Source organism: Geotrypetes seraphini, chromosome 15 (genome assembly GCF_902459505.1).
Source record: "Geotrypetes seraphini chromosome 15, aGeoSer1.1, whole genome shotgun sequence".
Classification (NCBI taxonomy): domain Eukaryota; kingdom Metazoa; phylum Chordata; class Amphibia; order Gymnophiona; family Dermophiidae; genus Geotrypetes; species Geotrypetes seraphini.
This window is the reverse complement of record NC_047098.1, coordinates 18,257,229-18,276,830: the sequence shown is the minus strand read 5'-3', so window position 1 is coordinate 18,276,830 and position 19,602 is coordinate 18,257,229. Positions and strand designations below refer to the sequence as shown.

At 43.7% G+C, this 19,602-nt stretch overlaps 1 protein-coding gene across 5 annotated transcripts in view; it reads left to right on the top strand.

Moving 5' to 3' along the window:
- PLCH2 (phospholipase C eta 2) overlaps window positions 1-19,602 on the top strand; it is a 599,022-nt gene that overhangs the window by 34,641 nt on the left and 544,779 nt on the right. For all 5 annotated transcript variants that reach the window (XM_033921959.1, XM_033921954.1, XM_033921956.1 and 2 more), the window contains exon 2: window positions 8,630-9,150. In XM_033921959.1, coding sequence (XP_033777850.1) covers window positions 9,039-9,150 — 112 coding nt within the window. In that variant the 5' untranslated portion in view covers window positions 8,630-9,038. The remainder of the gene's footprint in view (window positions 1-8,629; window positions 9,151-19,602) is intronic.

Here is a 19,602-nt window from a genome sequence, read left to right as displayed (position 1 = left end):
CATGATAGAAACATTTAAATACATCAAGGGCCACATCAAAGTGGAGGAGGAAATCTTTTTTCTAAAGGGTCCCACGGCGACAAGAGGGCATCCACTAAAACTCAAGGGGGGAAGATTTCATGGTGACACCAGGAAATACTTCTTCACCGAACGGGTGATTGATCAATGGAATGATTTTCCCCGCCAGATGGTCGAGGCCAGTAGCGTGCTCGACTTCAAGAGTCGATGGGACAAACAGGTGGGAGTACTACAGAGTTATGCTCAATCGATAGATACTCCAGGGAAGAAGGGTCCTTGAGTAGGCAGACTAGTTGGAGGGAGGGTTCTCGAGTGGGCAGACTTGTTGGGCCATCGGCCCTTTTCTGCCGTCATATTCTATGTTCCTATGTTTCTATACTCAAACTGTCTTTCCCCTCGTTAAAAGGCGTCATGTATGCAGGTAAATTAGGGAAATCCCTTTTCTTCAAATTCATTGAGCTTTGGAATAACCTCCCTGCCCCGCTGTGGAACCTAGGCTCATTCCAATTATTCCGAAAGCATCTGAAAACCTGGCTTTTCTCCAAAACGTAAAGCTATCTATTTAAAATGTAAAGCTAGCTATCCTCTAATTTCTTATTATATCCTTCCCTCATTTACTGAATTACCTGTAAACCGTGCCGAGCTCGATCTTCATGGAGATGATGTGGTATACAAACTTAAGGTTTAGTTTAGTTTCTCTTCCTCTCTTTTTTTTCTCTCTCTCTCTTCCTCTCTTTTTTTTCTCTCTCTTTCCTTTTTTTATCTCTCTCTCTCTTTCCTTTTTTTTCTCTCTCTCTTCTTTTTTTTTCTCTTTCTCATTAAAAGGTGTCATGTATGCAGGTAAATTAGGGAAATCCCTTTTCTTCAAATTCACTGAGCTTTGGAACAACCTCCCTGCCCCGCTGCGGAACCTAGGCTCATTCCAATTATTCCGAAAGCATCTGAAAACCTGGCTTTTCTCCAAAACGTAAAGCTATCTATTTAAAATGTAAAGCTAGCTATCCTCTTCATAACCTCTAATTTCTTATGATGTCCTTCCCTCATTTATTGAATTACCTGTAAACTGTGCCGAGCTCTATCTGCGGTATACAAACTTAAGGTTTAGTTTAGTTTAGTGTGAGCAATTGTGCCCTCAAATGTCAAGGGATAAACGGGGTCTGTGCTAAGTAACTGGCATCCTGTGTGAAACCAGAAATTGGTGCCCCGCTTCCCTTCAGCAGAGTGCTGCACCGTGCTTTCACCCGCAGAAGAGTGGTGACTCCAGTGCCTCGTCCTTCCTTCTCTCTCTCTCTGCCTGTTCAGCATCTTTGCTACTCCATTCTCTGAATAGCACTGGTATCACCTCCAAGCCACTTCTTTCTTTCTCAGAGGGAGAAGCTCAGAAGTTTTCTGTGCAAGTAAGACTGGTTAAAACCAGCCTTACGTCCGGGGAAGCTCCACTTCCGATGCTCAAAAAGGTTCTCCGGGGCTTCTATCAATAGCAGCCACCGAGAACCCTATGCAAATGCATTACAAGGAGCTCATTAGTATTTAAAAGAGCACTCCTTGTAGTGCTTATAAAGGGAGAGAAGGGAAAACGCCCGACTCTTACCAGGAATTTTTTTTTCAGACAGTCTGGAGCTGCCAGTAGCTGTTGTGTGTGTCCTTTGAGTGTATGTCCTGTACCTAACATAAGCATTGGTTACACACTCACACTACACAGGCACAACAGCAGCTAAAAAAACCCAAACCTCCACTGAGTGGAGAACGAGTACAAGTGGATCGATTTTTCACTCCGTCAAAACGTACAAAGACTAGGGGACACTCGATGAAGTTGCAGGGAAATACTTTTAAAACCAATAGGAGGAAATACTTTTTTCACTCGGAGAATAGTTAAGTTCTGGAACGTGTTGCCAGAGTATGTGTTAATAGTGGTTAACATAGCTGATTATTTTAAAAAAAAGGTTTGGACAAGTTCCTGGAGGAAAAGTCCATAGTCTGTTATTGAGAAAGACATGGGGGAAGCCACTGCTTGCCCTGGATCAGTAGCATGGAATCTTGATACTCTTTGAGGTTCTAGAATGTTGCTACTCTTTGGGTTTTGGCTAGGTACTAGTGACCTGGTTTGGCCACTGTGAGAACAGGCTACTGGGCTTGATGGACCTTTGGTCTGACCCAGTAAGGCTATTCTTATGTTCTTAAGCTGCAACTGAGCCAGCAGCCCTGCTCTCGCCCTTCCGGCTCATCTGATTGGGCTTTAGAGCCGTGATCAGCTGAGCTGGCAGGGTAAGGTGCGAACAGCTGAGCTGGCAGGACTCACTGGAGCTGCCGATCAGCTGATTGGTAGCTCCATGAGTCCTGATGGATCAGCTGTTTGGGACTTTCCCTGCTGGCTCAGCTGATCACGGCTCTGGAGTCCCGATCAGATGAGCCGGTAGGGGAGAGCAGCAACAACAAGAAAAGAAATGAGCTTGTTGAAGAAGCCTAAGACAGGAGGGATGGGGGATAGAAACTGTGCTTTTCTGAGCAGGTGCCAGGCACAGTTCCTCCCCTCTTTTACCAGGCTACTCTGCACAATTAGCATGCATATGATTTGCATGCTATAGTGTTGAGCATAGCCCTGCAAAAGAAAATCGCTCCCGACCCAACTTTCTTTGCCGGGTTGCCTGGAGCTTTGTGCATCACCCCCTCTCACTGTCCACCTGATGTGAAAGAATGAGAAGGGGGCAAGGGGGGGGGCATTGTGGCAGTACCCCTTGATTAATGGTACCTGTGTGGTTACAAGTTACATTTCACAAAAAACAGTCTGAAGGGGTAAGGCTCTGCTGTCAGCACAAAGCCCAGAGCTCACCCCACTTCCCTTCCCAAGACAGTATGTAAGAAACAACTTTCACTTTCTTTTTACAAAAGATTATTTTGAACTTCAAAAGGCACCAACTGTTTTGAAATGCTCTTTTACAGCTCATGGTCAAAGTTCTTCTGATAACATTGCCTTACATTTTAATTCACTCTCTGATTATCTCCAGGCTAGACTATTGCAATACATTATATCATGGCATAACACAGAAAGAAATAAGAAGATTACAAATCATACAAAATACTGCAATAAAGATTATTACTCATTCCAAAAAATACGATCATGTTACACCTCTTCTGCGAAATGCACACTGGCATAGAATAACATACAAAATTGCGCTACTTATATTTAAAATTCAGAAAACTAATACCCCAATATTTTTATATCGGTACTTAATACCCTATTCCCCTGCCAGATCTCTTCGATCAGCAGAACAAAATTGAATAACCATTCCAACGCTAAAAATAATAGGCACTAGAAGAAATACAACTTTTTCTATTTTTGGACCTCAGCTCTGGAGCAAACTTCCTATCTTTCTACGCGCTGAAATCTCTAGAAAAATTTAAAAAGAACTTAAAAAGTTACCTTTATAGAGATGCATTTGATTCTTAAATTAGATAATCTTTTCTTTTTTTTCCCTTTTCTTCCCTATCCATACCTTTCCTGATGTTGTTCTTCCCTAAAAATGTTTTTTTTTTTTTTTTTTAAACAAATGTAATTTTATCCTAGTAATCCTTATGTATTTTTTATTGTCTGTGGATATGTCTTTATGTCTATTGTTTAAATAATTTATTTCCCCAAATTTTAATTTTTGTAATACGCATTGAAAATATTTGATATTGCGTGTAAATCAAAATCTTAATAAACTTGAAACTTGAAACTTAAGTGCTTACAGTAATAATACATAGCTTTCAGAGCTTTCCGAAATAAAACGAAGGGGCCTAGACTTCTAAGTGAAAGCGGTAACTCATTCCAGAGCTCAGTTAGTTTGAAAATGAAAGAGTGGCTGAATCTCTTGAAAGTTCTCTTTTTATCCCTAAGGGAAGGAAATGTAAGTTTTAATTTATGTGAGAACTCCTAGCGAGATCTGTGTACATTCCAATCTAAAGGAACCAAAGTGACAAAAATGCCAAAGAGAATTTTAAATGCAATACAAACGCGCTTAAATTTAATTCTCAGATACACTGCAGCAACAACGAAATTTTGTTTCAAACTGCTAAAAAGTGCTAAAGAAACACACAAAGGGGGGAAATTCTGTAGAGGTTGCTGGTTTTCTACAGCCGCCCAAGAAGTAGCTGAGAATTACGCACTGGCGTCCCATACAGAACCGCATCTGCCCTATGGGACAGCCGCCTAACCCTCCTGGGATGCAGGGGGAGTAACCTAAGATTCCAGTTGACCCAGGTGCCGAAGGCCCCTCCTCTGAGCCTTATGCCCCTCCTCAGTGCCCTAGTCGTGGGTCCAGGAAGTGACAGCAGGTTAGGGGTTGTTGCTCGCGCCAGGAATATACTTTAAAATGTGCAGTTGCACAATTGTTTAAAAGCCCTATAAAATAACTCCCCCCTCCCCCCCGTACCCAAAAGAAACATACAGAAGGTAAGGAGAATGGAAATGCATAGCTTTTTTTGTCTGCATTTCAGCTTCCCTATCTTCCTGTTCATTTTTATAAGTTATATCTTGGAAACTTAGTCTATCAGCTGTGGTGCCAGTTGTTACAGCCAGAGAACTAAGAGCGCTCAACCCAGATAATCAGCCCTAATGGAACTGAATTCTGAGCTAAAAAATACACCTGGTGAGCTAGCCATAAAAAGTGCATTAACAGCGCTCCTCAGGCATGTTTTAGTAGGCTCTTAATTTGAGGAAGATGAGGGCATTTATTAGGGAACAGGAAAATCAGGCGTGAGCTCTTATCTATAATATTCTGTGCACAGCATTTTAGGTATGCCGAGAGGCTTCTGCCAAAGTTAAAACTCCATTGTGATTTAGGGGATGGTGTACCCATTAGCATTAAGGACTAGCAGCCCTTATATCTCTGCCTAGGGAGGAATTAGAGGCGGCCATGGCTGCTTTTTTATCCTCTTATGAGATGCGGTCTATTAAGAGAAACTCCTGTCTAATATATGGCCTGCACAGAATCACTTCCTGCTGCTGCATTATGGTAGATTTTTGTCTTTCGAAAAGCCATTAAGCAGATGCTGACTGTTTCTTTGCTGTCTCTTTCACATATTGGATGTCCTTAGTGCGCGTTTTTTTCTTGTGGAGGGACAGGAGATTCTCCTGTGCTGGGAAAGGAGACAGATTGGATGGCTCAGTGGATGATGTTAGGCAGGGCTAACTATGGGGGGGGGGGGGGGGAAATGTGGGGCCTGGGGTGAGTCAGAATACATGTGCTTTGGAATGCTGATGTGTACTGGTGTGCCCAGAATCAGCTTAACCATTAGGCGAACTGGGCTTTTGCCTAGGGCAGCAGCTTCTGGGTGGGGGTGGGGGGGGGGAGGGTCCAACAAAGCAGCTGCATTCAAGATAAAATAATAGGTGGTGATATGGAGGAGGAGCTCACTAGGACCATGGCGCCAACTTGAAGGATAACTATGCCAAGAAGGAGAGCAGGAAGCCCAGGTTGTAAGCTGCAAAAAAATATTTAGCAAAATAATTTGAATGGAGTTAAACAAGAGAGTTTGGTGCAGTAGTTAAAGCTACAGCCTCAGCACCCTGAGGTTGTGGGTTCAAACTCACACTCCACCTTGTGACCCTGGGCAAGTCACTTAATCCCCCAGGTACATTAGATAGACTGTGAGCCCGCTGGAACAGATAGGGAAAATGCTTGAGTACCTGAATAAATTTATGTAAACCATTCTGAGCTTGCCGGGGAGAACAGTATAGAAAATTGAATAAATAAATACTGTGAAAAGTTTCTGTCTTTTAATCAGAGCTGATATTGTGATGTCATAATATCTCATTCCACCAATGCCTAAGAGCCAACCTCATCAGTGATGTCACAATGGCTATTAAGTGGGGGTGGCACCGAGCAGGAGCGCGCTTTGGCACTGCTGCTCAGCACCGAGTGGCTTCCTGACTGGCTTCCACAAATTCTTGCGACAATTTGCGGGAGCCAGTCAAGAAGCTTCTCGGCGCCGAGCAGGAGCACACTGCCGCTCAGCGGCCTGAAGAAACCCGATCTCGCAGCGGCCACCACCGACCAGGATAGCAGTGGGACAGGAGCATGGAAAGCTCGCTCCTTCCTGCTGCACCTCTGGACCACCAGGGATCGGCAGAGGAGGTGCGAGGACAGGGCAGAGAGGGGGGGGGGAGCTGGGTATAGAGTCTGACAGGGGAGGGAGGGAGGCTGAGTATAAAACCTGACAGGGGAGAGTGATAGGTGCAGTGCCAGACAGGAAGGGGGCTGGGTGCAGTGCCTGGCAGGGAGGGGGCAGGGGGCAGAGCCTGACAGGGCAGGGCACTTGAATATTAAGCCGCCCAACTTATATTTGAGTCAACCATTTTTCCCCCATTTTTTGGGGGGGAGGGAAATGGGGGTCTTGACATATTCGGATCGACTTATATTCGAGTATATAAGGTATGTGCCTGCGTATCTGTGTTTGTTTATTGGTATATATGTGTAGGAGAGGAAATCCAGTTTGAAAAATGCAATTCCTTAATCGCCTTGTAACAGTGAAACAGTGTATGTGTATTGCGGCTGTTGGAACTCCAGGGATTCAAGACGAAGTTGGACAGGTTCCTGCTAAGCTGGAACGTACGCAGGTGAGGCTGGACTCATTTAGAGCCCTGGTCTTTGACCTGGGGGCCGCCGCGTGAGCGGACCGCTGGGCACGATGGACCACTGGTCTGACCCAGCAGCGGCAATTCTTATGTTACATTACATTACATTACATTAGTGATTTACATTAGTGATTTCTATTCCGCCATTACCTTGCGGTTCAAGGCGGATTACATTCTTATGTTCTTATGTTCTTATGGTTTCTCTTCTGCACGCCACCATCGTGATTTCAGGCCGTTTCAAAACTGGCCAAGCAAAGGGGCTCACTGGCTCTTTGCGGAAACTTGAAATCCAGCCCAAAGGTCTGTGACAGGGCAAAAGAAAAAAAAAGATTATAGAAGAAAAGGCAGTGGGGTATTGTTATTATAATAAAGCATTACTTGCTACTTAAAAAAAAAAAAAAAAAAAATGAAACAGCTGAAATGGAATTTCCCTTCCACATTTACATGGAACTGCCTGTTAAAAAGGGTGTAGCCTTTCTTTAATTTAAAGGATTTACCAAAAAGAAGAAAAAAACATTTTGAGGGAGCTCTGTAATTATGCATTCTGGCCACGCTTGTTACTCACTGTAGTTTGGAAGTCAAACCTCTGCTCTCCCAAGGAACAAGCCAGGACAGGATGCTGCCGTGTACCAGGCGATTGGCATGTGGAGAGGCTCCTGCAGCCTGTGGTGGTGGTGACTTGTTTAAAGATCTGAGAGCAGTATTCAGGAATGTTTGGCTCTTGGGAACAGAAAAGTCTGTAGAATGGTGATAGACGGGGGATAGGAAGGAATGTTGTGGTTTCAAGTCTCGCACCAAGACAAGAGTTTATCATGAAGCCTGATGCTAAAGCAGGAGGGTGCAACCTTTGGACATAGAGGGCCGCACGTCTGGATTTACCTCTTTTTAGAGGTCCGGGTGTCCGGATGGCTTATCAAAACCGCGTCGGGAGGGCAGAAACCCTGCATTGCATGTTACTAGGGTTACCAGGTTTTGAAAAGAAATTGTGTTGGGAGAGGGAATCCGGCTCATGCATGGATGCAACATGGTGACATCACGTACATGCGTGGATGCCTTCCTGCCTGATGGACAGGCAGTGGGGGCGGAGCTGGGGCATAATGGGATGGGGTGGGTAGAACTGGATGGGCCTGGGGGCGGTTCTAGGAGTCCGGATTTTACTGACGTAAAATCTGGTAATGCTACACGTTACACAGATCCCCCCCAGGAGTAATTTCCTATTATTCTGTTACATCCACTCTTGAGTCATTACAACAGGTGGTTTCATCTCAACCCGTGACCGGGTGTTGCAGAAATCCAACACACTTTTTTTCTCTCCTCTGCTCCTCCCACTTGGCAGAGGAACACAGAGCTTCCTGCAGGTTTCATTTCTGCAAGTGAACTATGCAGAAGTCTTTCTGCGCTGCTTCCTTGCTTATTATTATTATTATTTTTTTTTTTTTTACTGTAAACTACTTAGTAATTAAAATAAGCAGTATATCAAATGAAAACCTGATTGGCTGGGTGTGTCCCGATAAGGTGATGTCTTTCTACTGGACTAACATAAAACATTTCTCGAATAGCGTTCAGGAGCTGACACTCCTTCCTCAAGTTGAAACAGGTGAGGGCAAGAGGTGACACTGCCAGAAAGAGCAAGTGAATCATGGATCATGTGACAAGGATAGGCTGAAGGAGCCATGCTGTAACAGAATGGGGACAAAGGGACAACCAGATTATGCCCAATAGTGAATTTAAAAATTCAAGTCTTTATAAAATCTTGGGATTTTGCTTGGATCAATGACCCTGTAAGATGTCAATGATGACCGATCCGTAATGGTTTATCTATAGATATAATAACATTTGCCAACTATAAGATTGTTTGTTTTCTTCACAGTGTTTAACCATCCAGAATGTAACTCCAAATGAACATTTGCAATATTGGAATCTCTCTTGTCTTCCTGTCGTTAACAGATTCATGTTTCTTCTTTACAACTATGTTTTTTTCTCTTCTATTTCCAGATCTATGATATCAAGAAGAGGTGGGGAATTCTCCCCATGCCGACCCTCCCAGTTTGAGGCTGTGTCCCAGTGCAAATCATCAAACTAGCACTGCGCTACTTGGAACAACTCACAGTCTGATCCGGGTGGCAATGACGCAGCGGTGCGCCAACTGCCTGCAATGACAAATTCAAAAGGGGAGGCATCTTCCCGACAGCTTCATTACGGAAAGTCTAGTGAAACAAAGAAAGCTCTTTCACTTATCAGACCTTTTTTTTTTTTTCCCTTCTTCCAAAAAATCTATTTCCACAGGAAATGAACTTTTATAAATGGTTGCTATTTTGAAACTCTGTTCAGCATTTCATTTCTAATGTTAACAAACTGAGAGACATTGAGAGTGTTGATTAAAAAAGCACCTAGGAGACTTAAAATGGCTTTGGCATCTCCGAAACTCCCTCCAGACTCTGTGAAACCCGTTGATTCAGCAGGCCTCTCTAAGGACCCTGCCCTTAAATTTCTGTCCGAAAACATCATTCATGTAGGTGAGTACAGCAAGCTTTCTTCGTAACATTATTTGGCAAGGACAGCGGTGCTTGGCTTGGAGTCCTTCTTTTCGTTGTGTATCAGGATTGCAAAACACGTTTTCCCGTCGTCATGTTCTTCTGTCCATATGCAGGCTACATGATCCCTTTCTGTGAAGGATTTGACATAAATACAGACTTAAGCTAGTGCTGTATTCTAGAATGGTAGGTGCGCACACAACTGTGATAGAAGTCACACTTAGTGTACATCAGTGGTTCCCAACCCTGTCCTGGAGCACCACCAGGCCAGTCGGGTTTTGGGGATAGCCCTAATGAATATGCATGAGAGAGATTTGCATATAATGGAAGTGACGGGCATGCAGATCTGCCCTATGCATATTCATTAGGGCTATCTTAAAAACCCGATTGGCCTTGTGGTCCTCCAGGACAGGGTTGGGGACCACTGGTGTACATTAGAGAATGACACGGTGACAAAATTCATCACCGTTCCCGTCCCTGCGGATAACAGTGGGAAATAATCCCATGTCATTTACTAGTGTCTATTTCAACCTCAGTCCTTCTACACCAGCATTCTTCAAAGCAAAGCTTGCGGGTCAGTGGTTGTGGCCATTCATACTCTGATTCTTATGGGAGCCAAGGATAATGAAGCCATTGTGACATCACTGATGTGATTGGTTCTTAAGCACTGGTGGAATGAGGCATTATGACATCACAATATCTGCTCTGGATACCAGAGACTGTCATTCTGTAGTGTCTATATTAACTTCAGTCCTTCTACACCAGCATTCTTCAAAGCAAAGCTTGCGGGTCAGTGGTTGTGCCCAATTATACTCTGATTCTTCCCTCTCTCCTTAAAGAATGACATGAAGATGGTTTCCCGCGGTTATCCACAGGAACAGTGATGAATTTTGTCACCGTGTCATTCTCTAGTGTACATCATCGCTGTGCCTAAATTTTGGATTCTATATAATCGCACCAATATTTCTGCACCCAACTTTCTATGCATATCGGAGATGCGTGCACAAATAAATTGACTAATGAGCTCAGAAACATCAATAATTGGTGTTAATTGGCAGTCTTAAAAATCTGCATGCTCATCTTGCTGCCAGAGGATGTTCTATAAAGCATTGCACCTCATTTCACTAGCATGGGGGTGTGATTAGGGTTACCAAACGTCTGGATTTCCCTGGACATGATCTCCTTTTGAGGACATGTCCAGGGGTCCGGACGGCTTTTCAAAACCCGGCACTTTGTCCTGGTTTTGAAAAGCCTGCCTCAAAATCGCAGTCGGGCAGGAGGGCAACGCGATGACGTCATCGCGTCACATGCGCAGATGCCCTCCTGCCCGACCAGAGCAGGCAGCAGGGGGCGTGGCAAGGGTGGGATTGGGGATGGGGAGGGGAAGGGATGAGTGGAACAGGGAGGACCTGGGGACGGGTCTAAGGGGTTCAGGTTTTCCGAACGGAAAATCTGGTAACCCTAGGTGTGATGCCGATTTACAGAAAAAAAAGACAGAGTGAGGTAATAGATTGAACAATTATAGAACCAAAGTCAGTTTATTTAACCCAGCATCTTGAGGCAGAAGGAAAAGGGCCTGACATGACTGCGTTTCAGCAAAAATATGCATGTGCCAGGGTCGAGTCTCTCCATATGGATGAGACACAGACACAACTGAAAAATGTGTCACAATGTAAAACCACTAAGGAACGGAGCTAGGGTAAGATAGTTATAGGGAAGTGGGTTGAACAACAATATCTTGATAGGAAAGAAGGAGGGAAAATCACATTAGGAACGAGGGGTAGGTGGATAATGAAATACTTCTTAAATCAAGTTGAAATTGTAGTGCCTTAAGATATAATATCCTAAGCATCATTGAATTAAAAAGTTTTAAGATTGGTTTTAAATTTAGTCAGTAAGGTTTCATGACGAATGTATGATGCAAGGGCATTCCAGAGAGTGGGAGCTGTTAATGAGAAAATGGTTTTTCACGTGGTGTCATATTTTATATGCTTCGGAGAGGGAATGGTTAAAAGCGGAGTGTCCTTGTTGGGATGCATGGAATGATTAGTCGGTCTACGAATCCAGGAGAATTATTTTGCCTAACTTTAAATGTAAGAAGTAAGATTTTGAATGCCACTCTGTGTTTAATTGGAAGCCAATGTGCCTTGTATAACAGAGGCCTGACGTGGTCATAGTTTCTTGACTTGAAAAGGAGTTTGACTGCCGTGTTTTGTAAAATCTGTAGCCTTCGTAACTCCTTTTGAGTTATTCCCTGATAATAGAGCATTACAGTAGTCTAAATAAGAAGTAATAAAAGAATGACTCAGAATGTTTAGGGAAGAAGATTCTAATAATGGGTATATTGGTCTAATCATTCTTAGAGGCTGGTGCAGTGGCTTAGTGAGGCTGAGTGGCGCCTGGGGCAGAGGCACCCCTCCCCAGCCCTCTTCCCCTCCCCCCTGCCGTGCGCACATGCACCTTCCCCGTACCTTTTTAACTTAGGCAAGAGCAGCCACCAACTTGCTGCCCGCGTCGGCATTGGAACTCTCTGTGATGTCACTTCCTGGGCGTAGCTCCTGGAAGTGGCGTCAGGGAGCGTGCCAAAGCTGACGCGGGCAGCAAGTTGGTGGCTGCTCAAGCAGAAGTTAAGAAGGTACGGGGGAAGGGAAGGGGCGCGTGCGTGGCAGGGGGAGCAGTGGGAAATGGGGGCGGAGGGAGGAGAGGTGCCAACGCCTGGGGAAGACCACTCCCCCTCCCACACCACTGGGCCACTGACCCCTGACCCTTCCCTTTTTGTTATAAGCACATTAGATGCCATGCATACTGGAAAACCTTTGTATGTATACATCCCACAGACCCCCTTCACCCCCTTATTCAGCATGCAGAAAATTTGCATATACCTAGCTTTGTGCATGGCGCAGTATTATGTCATGTGCTTAGAATCTGCTGCTTTGCTTTCTCCGTTGGCCCCAGCGAGCAGGCAGGGGATAAGCAGAGCTCTGTTTTTGCCATTATTTTATTTTTTTGCTTCAAGTGTGAGCTTCATAGCGTGCTGTGAGGTGAACTTCAGAATAACCACTTAGAAAATGTATCCGAGAATCTGTTGAGCCAGGATGCCTCATTTACAAACATGTTAATTAATTGGGTCTTCTTCATCAGACGATCTTCAGCTCAATGGGCTTGCTTTCCATGTTCTAATTAGTTTATCTAGACTCACCACGATTAGCAAACAAGGAAGAAGATTCATCACCTGACAGCAAAGTTAATTGCATGCTCGTTGCCAACATGATGCTGGAATGAAAGAACTAGAACAGGGCAAACATATTCCTGCATGTGAAATTGCTTGCAGAGGATGGAACTCAAAGGTCATTTTCGGAAAATGTTAAAAACTTATCTATTTCAAAAATCTCTAGTTGATTCTTCTGTTCCAAGATAATTTGGGGAGTAGAATTATCTTATTCTCTGGCTGAATTTAGGAAATTTTGTTAACCGTGTCGAGCCCTTCTTGTACGGGATGAATCGGTATATAAAACCAAGGATTGGATTGGATTGGATTGGAATTCTATAAACTGGTACCATAGGTTAGGCATTAATGGTGCACCCGCATCATAGAATAGTAGCTTGATTGGCACCATTACACAGACAAGTGCTATTAACAGCGGCTCCTGGCCTGTTAAATTGCCTGTTCGGGGTTAACCGCTAATTTTCAGTGGCACTTAACCGGTTAGTGCCGCTGAAAATTAGATCGATTGTGAGCCCACCAAGACAGACAGGGAAAAATGCTCAAGTTCCTGAATGAATCCATGTAAACCGTTCTAAGCTCCCCTGGGAGAACGGTATAGAAAATGAAATAAATAAATAACCAGTTAGCGCCGAACTAAAAACCAGCTATTTTGGGGTAGTTTTAGGGGCAGAGTTGGCACTTGGTCAGTTACGTATTTGCGGTTTCAGCAATCGCGGTTTTGATTATTCACGGTTTTTAGCTTGCTGGCTCCTCCCCCCCCAAATGACATCAGCTTGCATAGAGAAATCGCCAATTCCCGGCACTTTCTTCACCGTGTTTTGCCTCTCCTTCAGGAACAGGTCAGGTCTCCCACCGTGTTATTCGCGGTTTCACCATATTCGCCATGGTTTTTTAATAGAAAACAGCGAATAGCATATGAAAAAGTTATTTGCAGTTTTTCTGTATTTGCAGTTCTGTTAATCTCCTATCACAGCAAACATGGAGGGAGAAGTGAACTAAATTCCTGCCCTGGTCGCAGTGGGTCTTATTTCAAAGCTGTGGCATAGTGATAAGTATCGCAGAAGTAACCCGCAGAGCACCCAGTATAGTGTAAATGTTTTTCCTTCTCAGTTTTGGCACTTGAATTCTTGATTTTATAAGTGAAATGTGCTTATAAAGAGAGATTTGTTCCATATTAGGGACCACTCTGGCACATTGCTGAGATATTTCCTAAGTGATGTGTCTTTCTGACAAAGACTCCTGCCTTACTATTTAAACAAAAGGATAATTGTTTCCATATTTTGTGTACGAGAGGGTTGATTTTTAATTTTGTAAATTTGCAATTAGAGGTTAACCGGAGCAATGCCAGGACTATGCTGTGTCCTGTGTTATCTTGGTATTAATGGACCTGTAGCAAGGAGGCATCTTTGCTGTGCTCTTAAATTCCCCGCTCTCCTTAGCTTTTTGCTATTTTTAAACCTGGTAGTTAACCCTTTCAGGACCAAGGGACATATTTGTCCCATAACTTTAAAATCCTATAAATTTTGATTGGGATAGTCTACAGTTCTAAATTTGATATGTACGGATTCCATATGATACTGCCTTTATGTAAACAAACTGGTTCCGACATTCATTCATTAGCGTCGTTGCCAGATTGACGAGAAGATTCACTTGCCACACTGTCCATAAGCCAGAAGTTTGATTTTTTTTAAAAAAAATAATGATATTTCACAAAAAAAATCAATTTTTTGGCATCTGCAAGCCCTTTTTACCATAAAAATGTCGTCAAAACCACAAAAATTGGCCTACGATCCTTATGGTCCTGAAAGGGTTAAAGCAGCAAACTGAGAACTAGGGAAGCCAAGGTTTTAATCCAGCTTCTCCCGTTATCATGTCTTGTTATCCTGGATAAGCCACTTCACTCTTTATTGCCTCAGGTACAACTTAGACTGTGACCCTACTGGAGTACTTGATTGTAACTTGCCCTGAGCTACAATTTGAAAAAAAAAAAAAAAAAGAGAGTAATTGAACCTACAAATTCAGATCTATTTGAAAGGGATTGCTACCTCAGACCATGCAGCAATAAAACTGCCCAGACTTAATGGGACTTCTGTACTGTGGGCTAGCGGCATGAGATAACTGAGTCTGGTGAGCAGGTCTCACCTAATTCCTGCATTAAATCTTCCCAAAGTGACAGAAGCTACTGGGGGCATTAAGGGGCATGACTTCTAGGGGAACATGGTGTCAGCAGTTGTGCTTCTTTTCACGGGCCCTGTACTCACTGACTTTGAACTTGTTCTTTGCAATGGTGCATCCTGAGATGTACTGGGAGGGGCCTAAGGCCCTGATGGGCCCAGACGCCTAAGGCCCCTCCCATAGGAAGGGGCCCTGTACTCGCTGACATTTCAGCACTCTGATAGGTAGATCCTGGAGGTTATATGTAGAAAAAGTACAATCTTTTCAATCAGCTCATTTAGGCCCTGAGTTACTTTCCAATTATGTGGTCATCTACATCTTCTATGCATTTCAGATGTAGCTCAAAAATTTATTTGTATTTTAAGTTTATGGAAGAGTAATGAATATTATATTTGTTTTTATTGCATTTATGCTGTTTTGTGTACAGCGGTATACAAATAAAATATTATGCTAAGTTGTGCCACCCTAAAGACAGCCCTGGCATGTATTACAGAAGCAGTTGAAAATGACAGATCTGATAGTCAATGCAATTTAATTGGCCAGAAATGGTTCCTGGCTGTTTAAATCGCCTGTTCGGGGGTGGCTGCTAAATTTCAGGGCACTTAACCGGTTATCACTCTGAAATTAACTAGTTAGCACTGAACCGACAACCACCTATTTTGGAGGCATTCTGGTGGAATGGCAGAGTCAGCTTTTGGCTGGTTAAGTGTCAATATTCCACACTTAACCAGCCAAGTTATAATATAAATAGGACTACATGCAATAAAAGTCAGTCCTATCTTTATGGGGTAATCCATTGGTTAAGTGGTGAATATTGTGTTAGTTGGCTCCACAAATCCAGAAACTCAGTGCCTTTGCCTAGACATTGCTTGGAATTGAATTTCTGGGTTTAATGCCAGCTATCTTTATAGAATAACCCTCCCCTCCCATTATTAAGCCAGTGGCGGTCAGCACTTTGACTGGCCGCCAGCAGTGTGCAACCCTAAAATTCAATGCCAGGCCATTTCCAGCAACCAGCTTTGAATATCTAGGTTTTTCAAAGTCAGCTAATGCATGGCTAATTAAGTCAATATTTAGACTTAACCAGTCTTGGCTTAGCAAGTGAAGATAGGCCTGCTTTCTATGCGGCCTTATTTACCCACTAAGGTTAAGTTCTGAATATCAGTACTCAAGCAGTCATGCCTCCAGAACAGCCTTATCAGCACAGTCATATCTTTTCAGTGCTTACAAGTCATTTTCAGCAGCGATAACCATAGAAACATAGAAACATAGAAGATGACGGCAGAAAAGGGCTACAGCCCATCAAGTCTGCCCACTCTGCTTACCCACCCCCTGTCTATGCCCTAATGACCCAATTTCCTTATCTTGACCCTCGTAGGGATCCCACATGGGACCCCATTTATTCTTAAAGTCTGGCACGCTGTCTGCCTCGATCACCTGCACTGGAAGCTTGTTCCAATGATCAACCACACTCTCTGTGAAGAAATACTTTCTGGTGTCGCCATGAAATTTTCCACCCCTGAGTTTGAGCGGGTGCCCTCTTGTGGCCGAGGGTCCCTTGAGAAAGAAAATATCATCTTCCACTTCGACACGTCCCGTGAGGTACTTAAATGTTTCGATCATGTCTCCCCTCTCCCTATGTTCCTCGAGAGTGTAGAGCTGTAATTTGTTCAGTCTCTCTTCATACGAGAGACTCTTGAGCCCCGAGATCATCCTGGTGGCCGTCTGCTGAACTGATTCAATTCTGCGCACATCTTTACTGTAATGTGGCCTCCAGAATTGCACACAGTGCTCCAGATGAGGTCTCACCATGGCCCTGTACAATGGCATTATGACTTCAGTTACATGTTGCGGAAAAATGGCCAGTTATCTGTTGGGTGTCAGGTCAAAAGCGTGCCGGGACAAAGGCGCGCCCAGACAATTGAGCGCAGCGCGGAGGCGCGCGCCGCTCAAAATTACTGTTTTTAGGGCTCCAATGGGGGTGTGTGTGGGGGGGAACCCCCCCACTTTACTTAATAGACATCGCGCCGCGTTGTGGGGGCGTTGTGAGGGGTGTGGGGGGTTGTAACCCCCCACATTTTACTGAAAACTTAACTTTTTCCCTGTTTTTAGGGAAAAAGTTAAGTTTACAGTAAAATGTGGAGGGTTACAACCCCCCCATAACGCCGGCGCGATGTCTATTAAGTAAAGTGGGGGGGTTCCCCAACAAAACCCCCCCGTCGGAGCCCCTAAAAACTGTAATTTTCTTCGGCGCGCACCTCCGTCTTGCGCTCAGTTGTCGGCGCGCGCCTTTGTCTTTCGCGCCGTTGTCTATGAACCTATCTGTTGAGATGAGAGTCAGCCAGTCGGCGGCTGTTCCAGACCAATTAACTCAGTTTGAATATTAGCCAGAAAAAGTTTGAAGAGCTAGTTCACAATGCTTGTTCAAGAAGACATCTTTTTGGAGCCTAGGAATGTTTTCAGAGCTTTACAAAATATCAGACTATTTCTGTCCTGGGACAAACCAAAGGTCCATCAAGCCCAGCATCCTGCTTCCAACAGTGGTCAACCCAGGTCCCAAGAACCTAGCTGGTTCCCAAGTACTAAAACAGATTTTATGCTGTTTATCCTAGGAATAAACAGTGAATTTTCCCAAGCCATCCCAGTAATGGCCTATGGACTTCTCTTTTAGGAAATTATCCAAACCTTTTTTAAACTCAACTTTTAGGAAAACATGAACTATGATGGTAAGAAACTTGTAATGGTTTCCCTAAACATTTTTATTATAGAAATTGATAGCCTATCTAATGGACATATTTAGACTTGATATACCATCTTTCTGTGGTTGTACATGGGGCAATGGAAGGTATGATAACAATTAGTTCACTAATATCAGGTAAAGTTAAAAGCCTCCCTGGAAACATCACGAGATGTTTGGAGAAACAACATCCTGATGGCTAGGCGGAAATAAAATAGGCCTGTTTGCAGGTTTCAGCCTATAAAAATCTACCGAATCAGCTGCGATGGGCATTCTTTCTTTCGAATTACCACCTGGTGACTTTTCTTAATAAACTCCCAAACAACAGTAAACAATTCTTGTGGCTACGAAACAGCTTGCGCTATTCTTTTGTTAAAAAATAATTGATTTGCATGAATTAGGACGCTTATGTGAATCTGCTGTTCAATGGGCCCAGGAGGGCTCGGGCATACTATATAGGTGATGCATTCGAGCCCAGGCCAGGAAGTGAGGGCTGATGGCCGTTGCTATTTTAACCCTGGCCAGGTAAAAATCGGCTTAGACAGCCACAGGGATCATGACCTGACTAATATGTTGTCCAGCACAGTACAATAAACTAGAAAGCTTGGAAACAGGGCTGGTTTGTTTGGCTTGCCACCAAGATGGTATTCAAGTTTCAAGTTTATTCGAAATTTGATGAATCGCTTATACATAAAATACTAAGCGATGTACATTAAAATCCAAATTTGAACACACGTTAAGATACAAGGTAAAAATAATAACAATGATTTGGTGTTGAGTGATTGCTTTGGAGAGACATAGGTCCAGTCCTAGGTGTGCTCATCATTATAAAGCAGAGTTGCTTTGGAATGTTGTCCTGGGGAGGAAGGTGATAGTCAAAGGAAAACTGAACTGGCTGGAAGAGCCTGGGAGGCTTGACATCTGAATGATGAATGAAATTGAATGTAGACGGGTGCAAAGGGATGCACATTAGGAAGAATAACTCAAATGACAGCTACACGATGCGAGGAGTCGCCACTGACGTGCAAACAAAAAAAAGGCAGTGGCTCAGAGAGCTGTCCAGACTTTGCTTAGCCCCATCAGGAGACTGTATTCCTATCCTGCAAAAGGAACAACCGGTTCTATTTTTTTTCGCATCACCTCAGCACACTGCAAAATCCTTTTCAATATGAGCTTTTAGGAAGTGGGTGCGCGGGTTTCATTGATCAGTTAAAGGGGTACAGGAGCCCCAAAAGGGATTCATTGATCAGTTAAAGGGGTACAGGAGCCCCAAAAGGGATTCATTGATCAGTTAAAGGGGTACAGGAGCCCCAAAAGGGATTCATTGATCAGTTAAAGGGGTACAGGAGCCCCAAAAAGGGTTTCATTGATCAGTTAAAGGGGTACAGGAGCCCCAAAAGGGTTTCATTGATCAGTTAAAGGGGTATAGGAGCCCAAAAAGGGTTTAATTGATCAGTTAAAGGGGTACAGGAGCCCCAAAAGGGTTTCATTGATCAGTTAAAGGGGTACAGGAGCCCCAAAAGGGTTTCATTGATCAATTAAAGGGGTACAGGAGCCCCAAAAGGTCAAGAACCCTTGCCATAAAAGTTAAAATCTGGGAAGGCTGTCAGTAAAAAACCTATTTTCAGAAGTTGGCAAGCCTACGAATAAAGCTCATCCTTTGCTGCAAAGATCGCGTTTTGCCTGTGACCAAGGTCAGAATAAAACACACAGACTTGTGTCCTAACTGTGCTCTCTGCCCACAGAGCAAAATTTGTGAGGTCTGTGCGGGGCAAAGAGCTTTCAATTGCTTTTCATTTCAATGCAGAACAATCAGAGAGTGGCAAAGATCAGATCTCACTGCCTTTATAGAAATTACAGAAAAATAAAAGTCTCAAATAGTTTGTTTGTATTTGTCTGGCAGTTTCTTCCTGCTTCTTTGTACTTTCAGCTCCATTAGACACAAGTGTTTCTCTCATATTTTAAAACCATTACAACCCCCCCCAATCCATGTGTCTAGTCTAGTCATTGTAGCAACAGTACTGACCAAGAGTGAGGTACGAGGGCTCCTTCTGGATCCTGCAATCTCAGGCCCTATATCTGACCACTAGGTGTCATCATTGTGTAATGACTTGACTGCCTTTACAATATTCTCAGCGCTTGTTCTTTTCTTCAGGTCAAGTTGATCATTTTTACTGTATATCTCTTGTTTAGAGGCAGGGATAGCGAGGATAAACTGAAAGTAAAAAGTATTCTTTTAAAATGGCCATTTCCTGGTGCCAAACTTTTCCTCCTTCTGAGATGATTCTATGTTTTT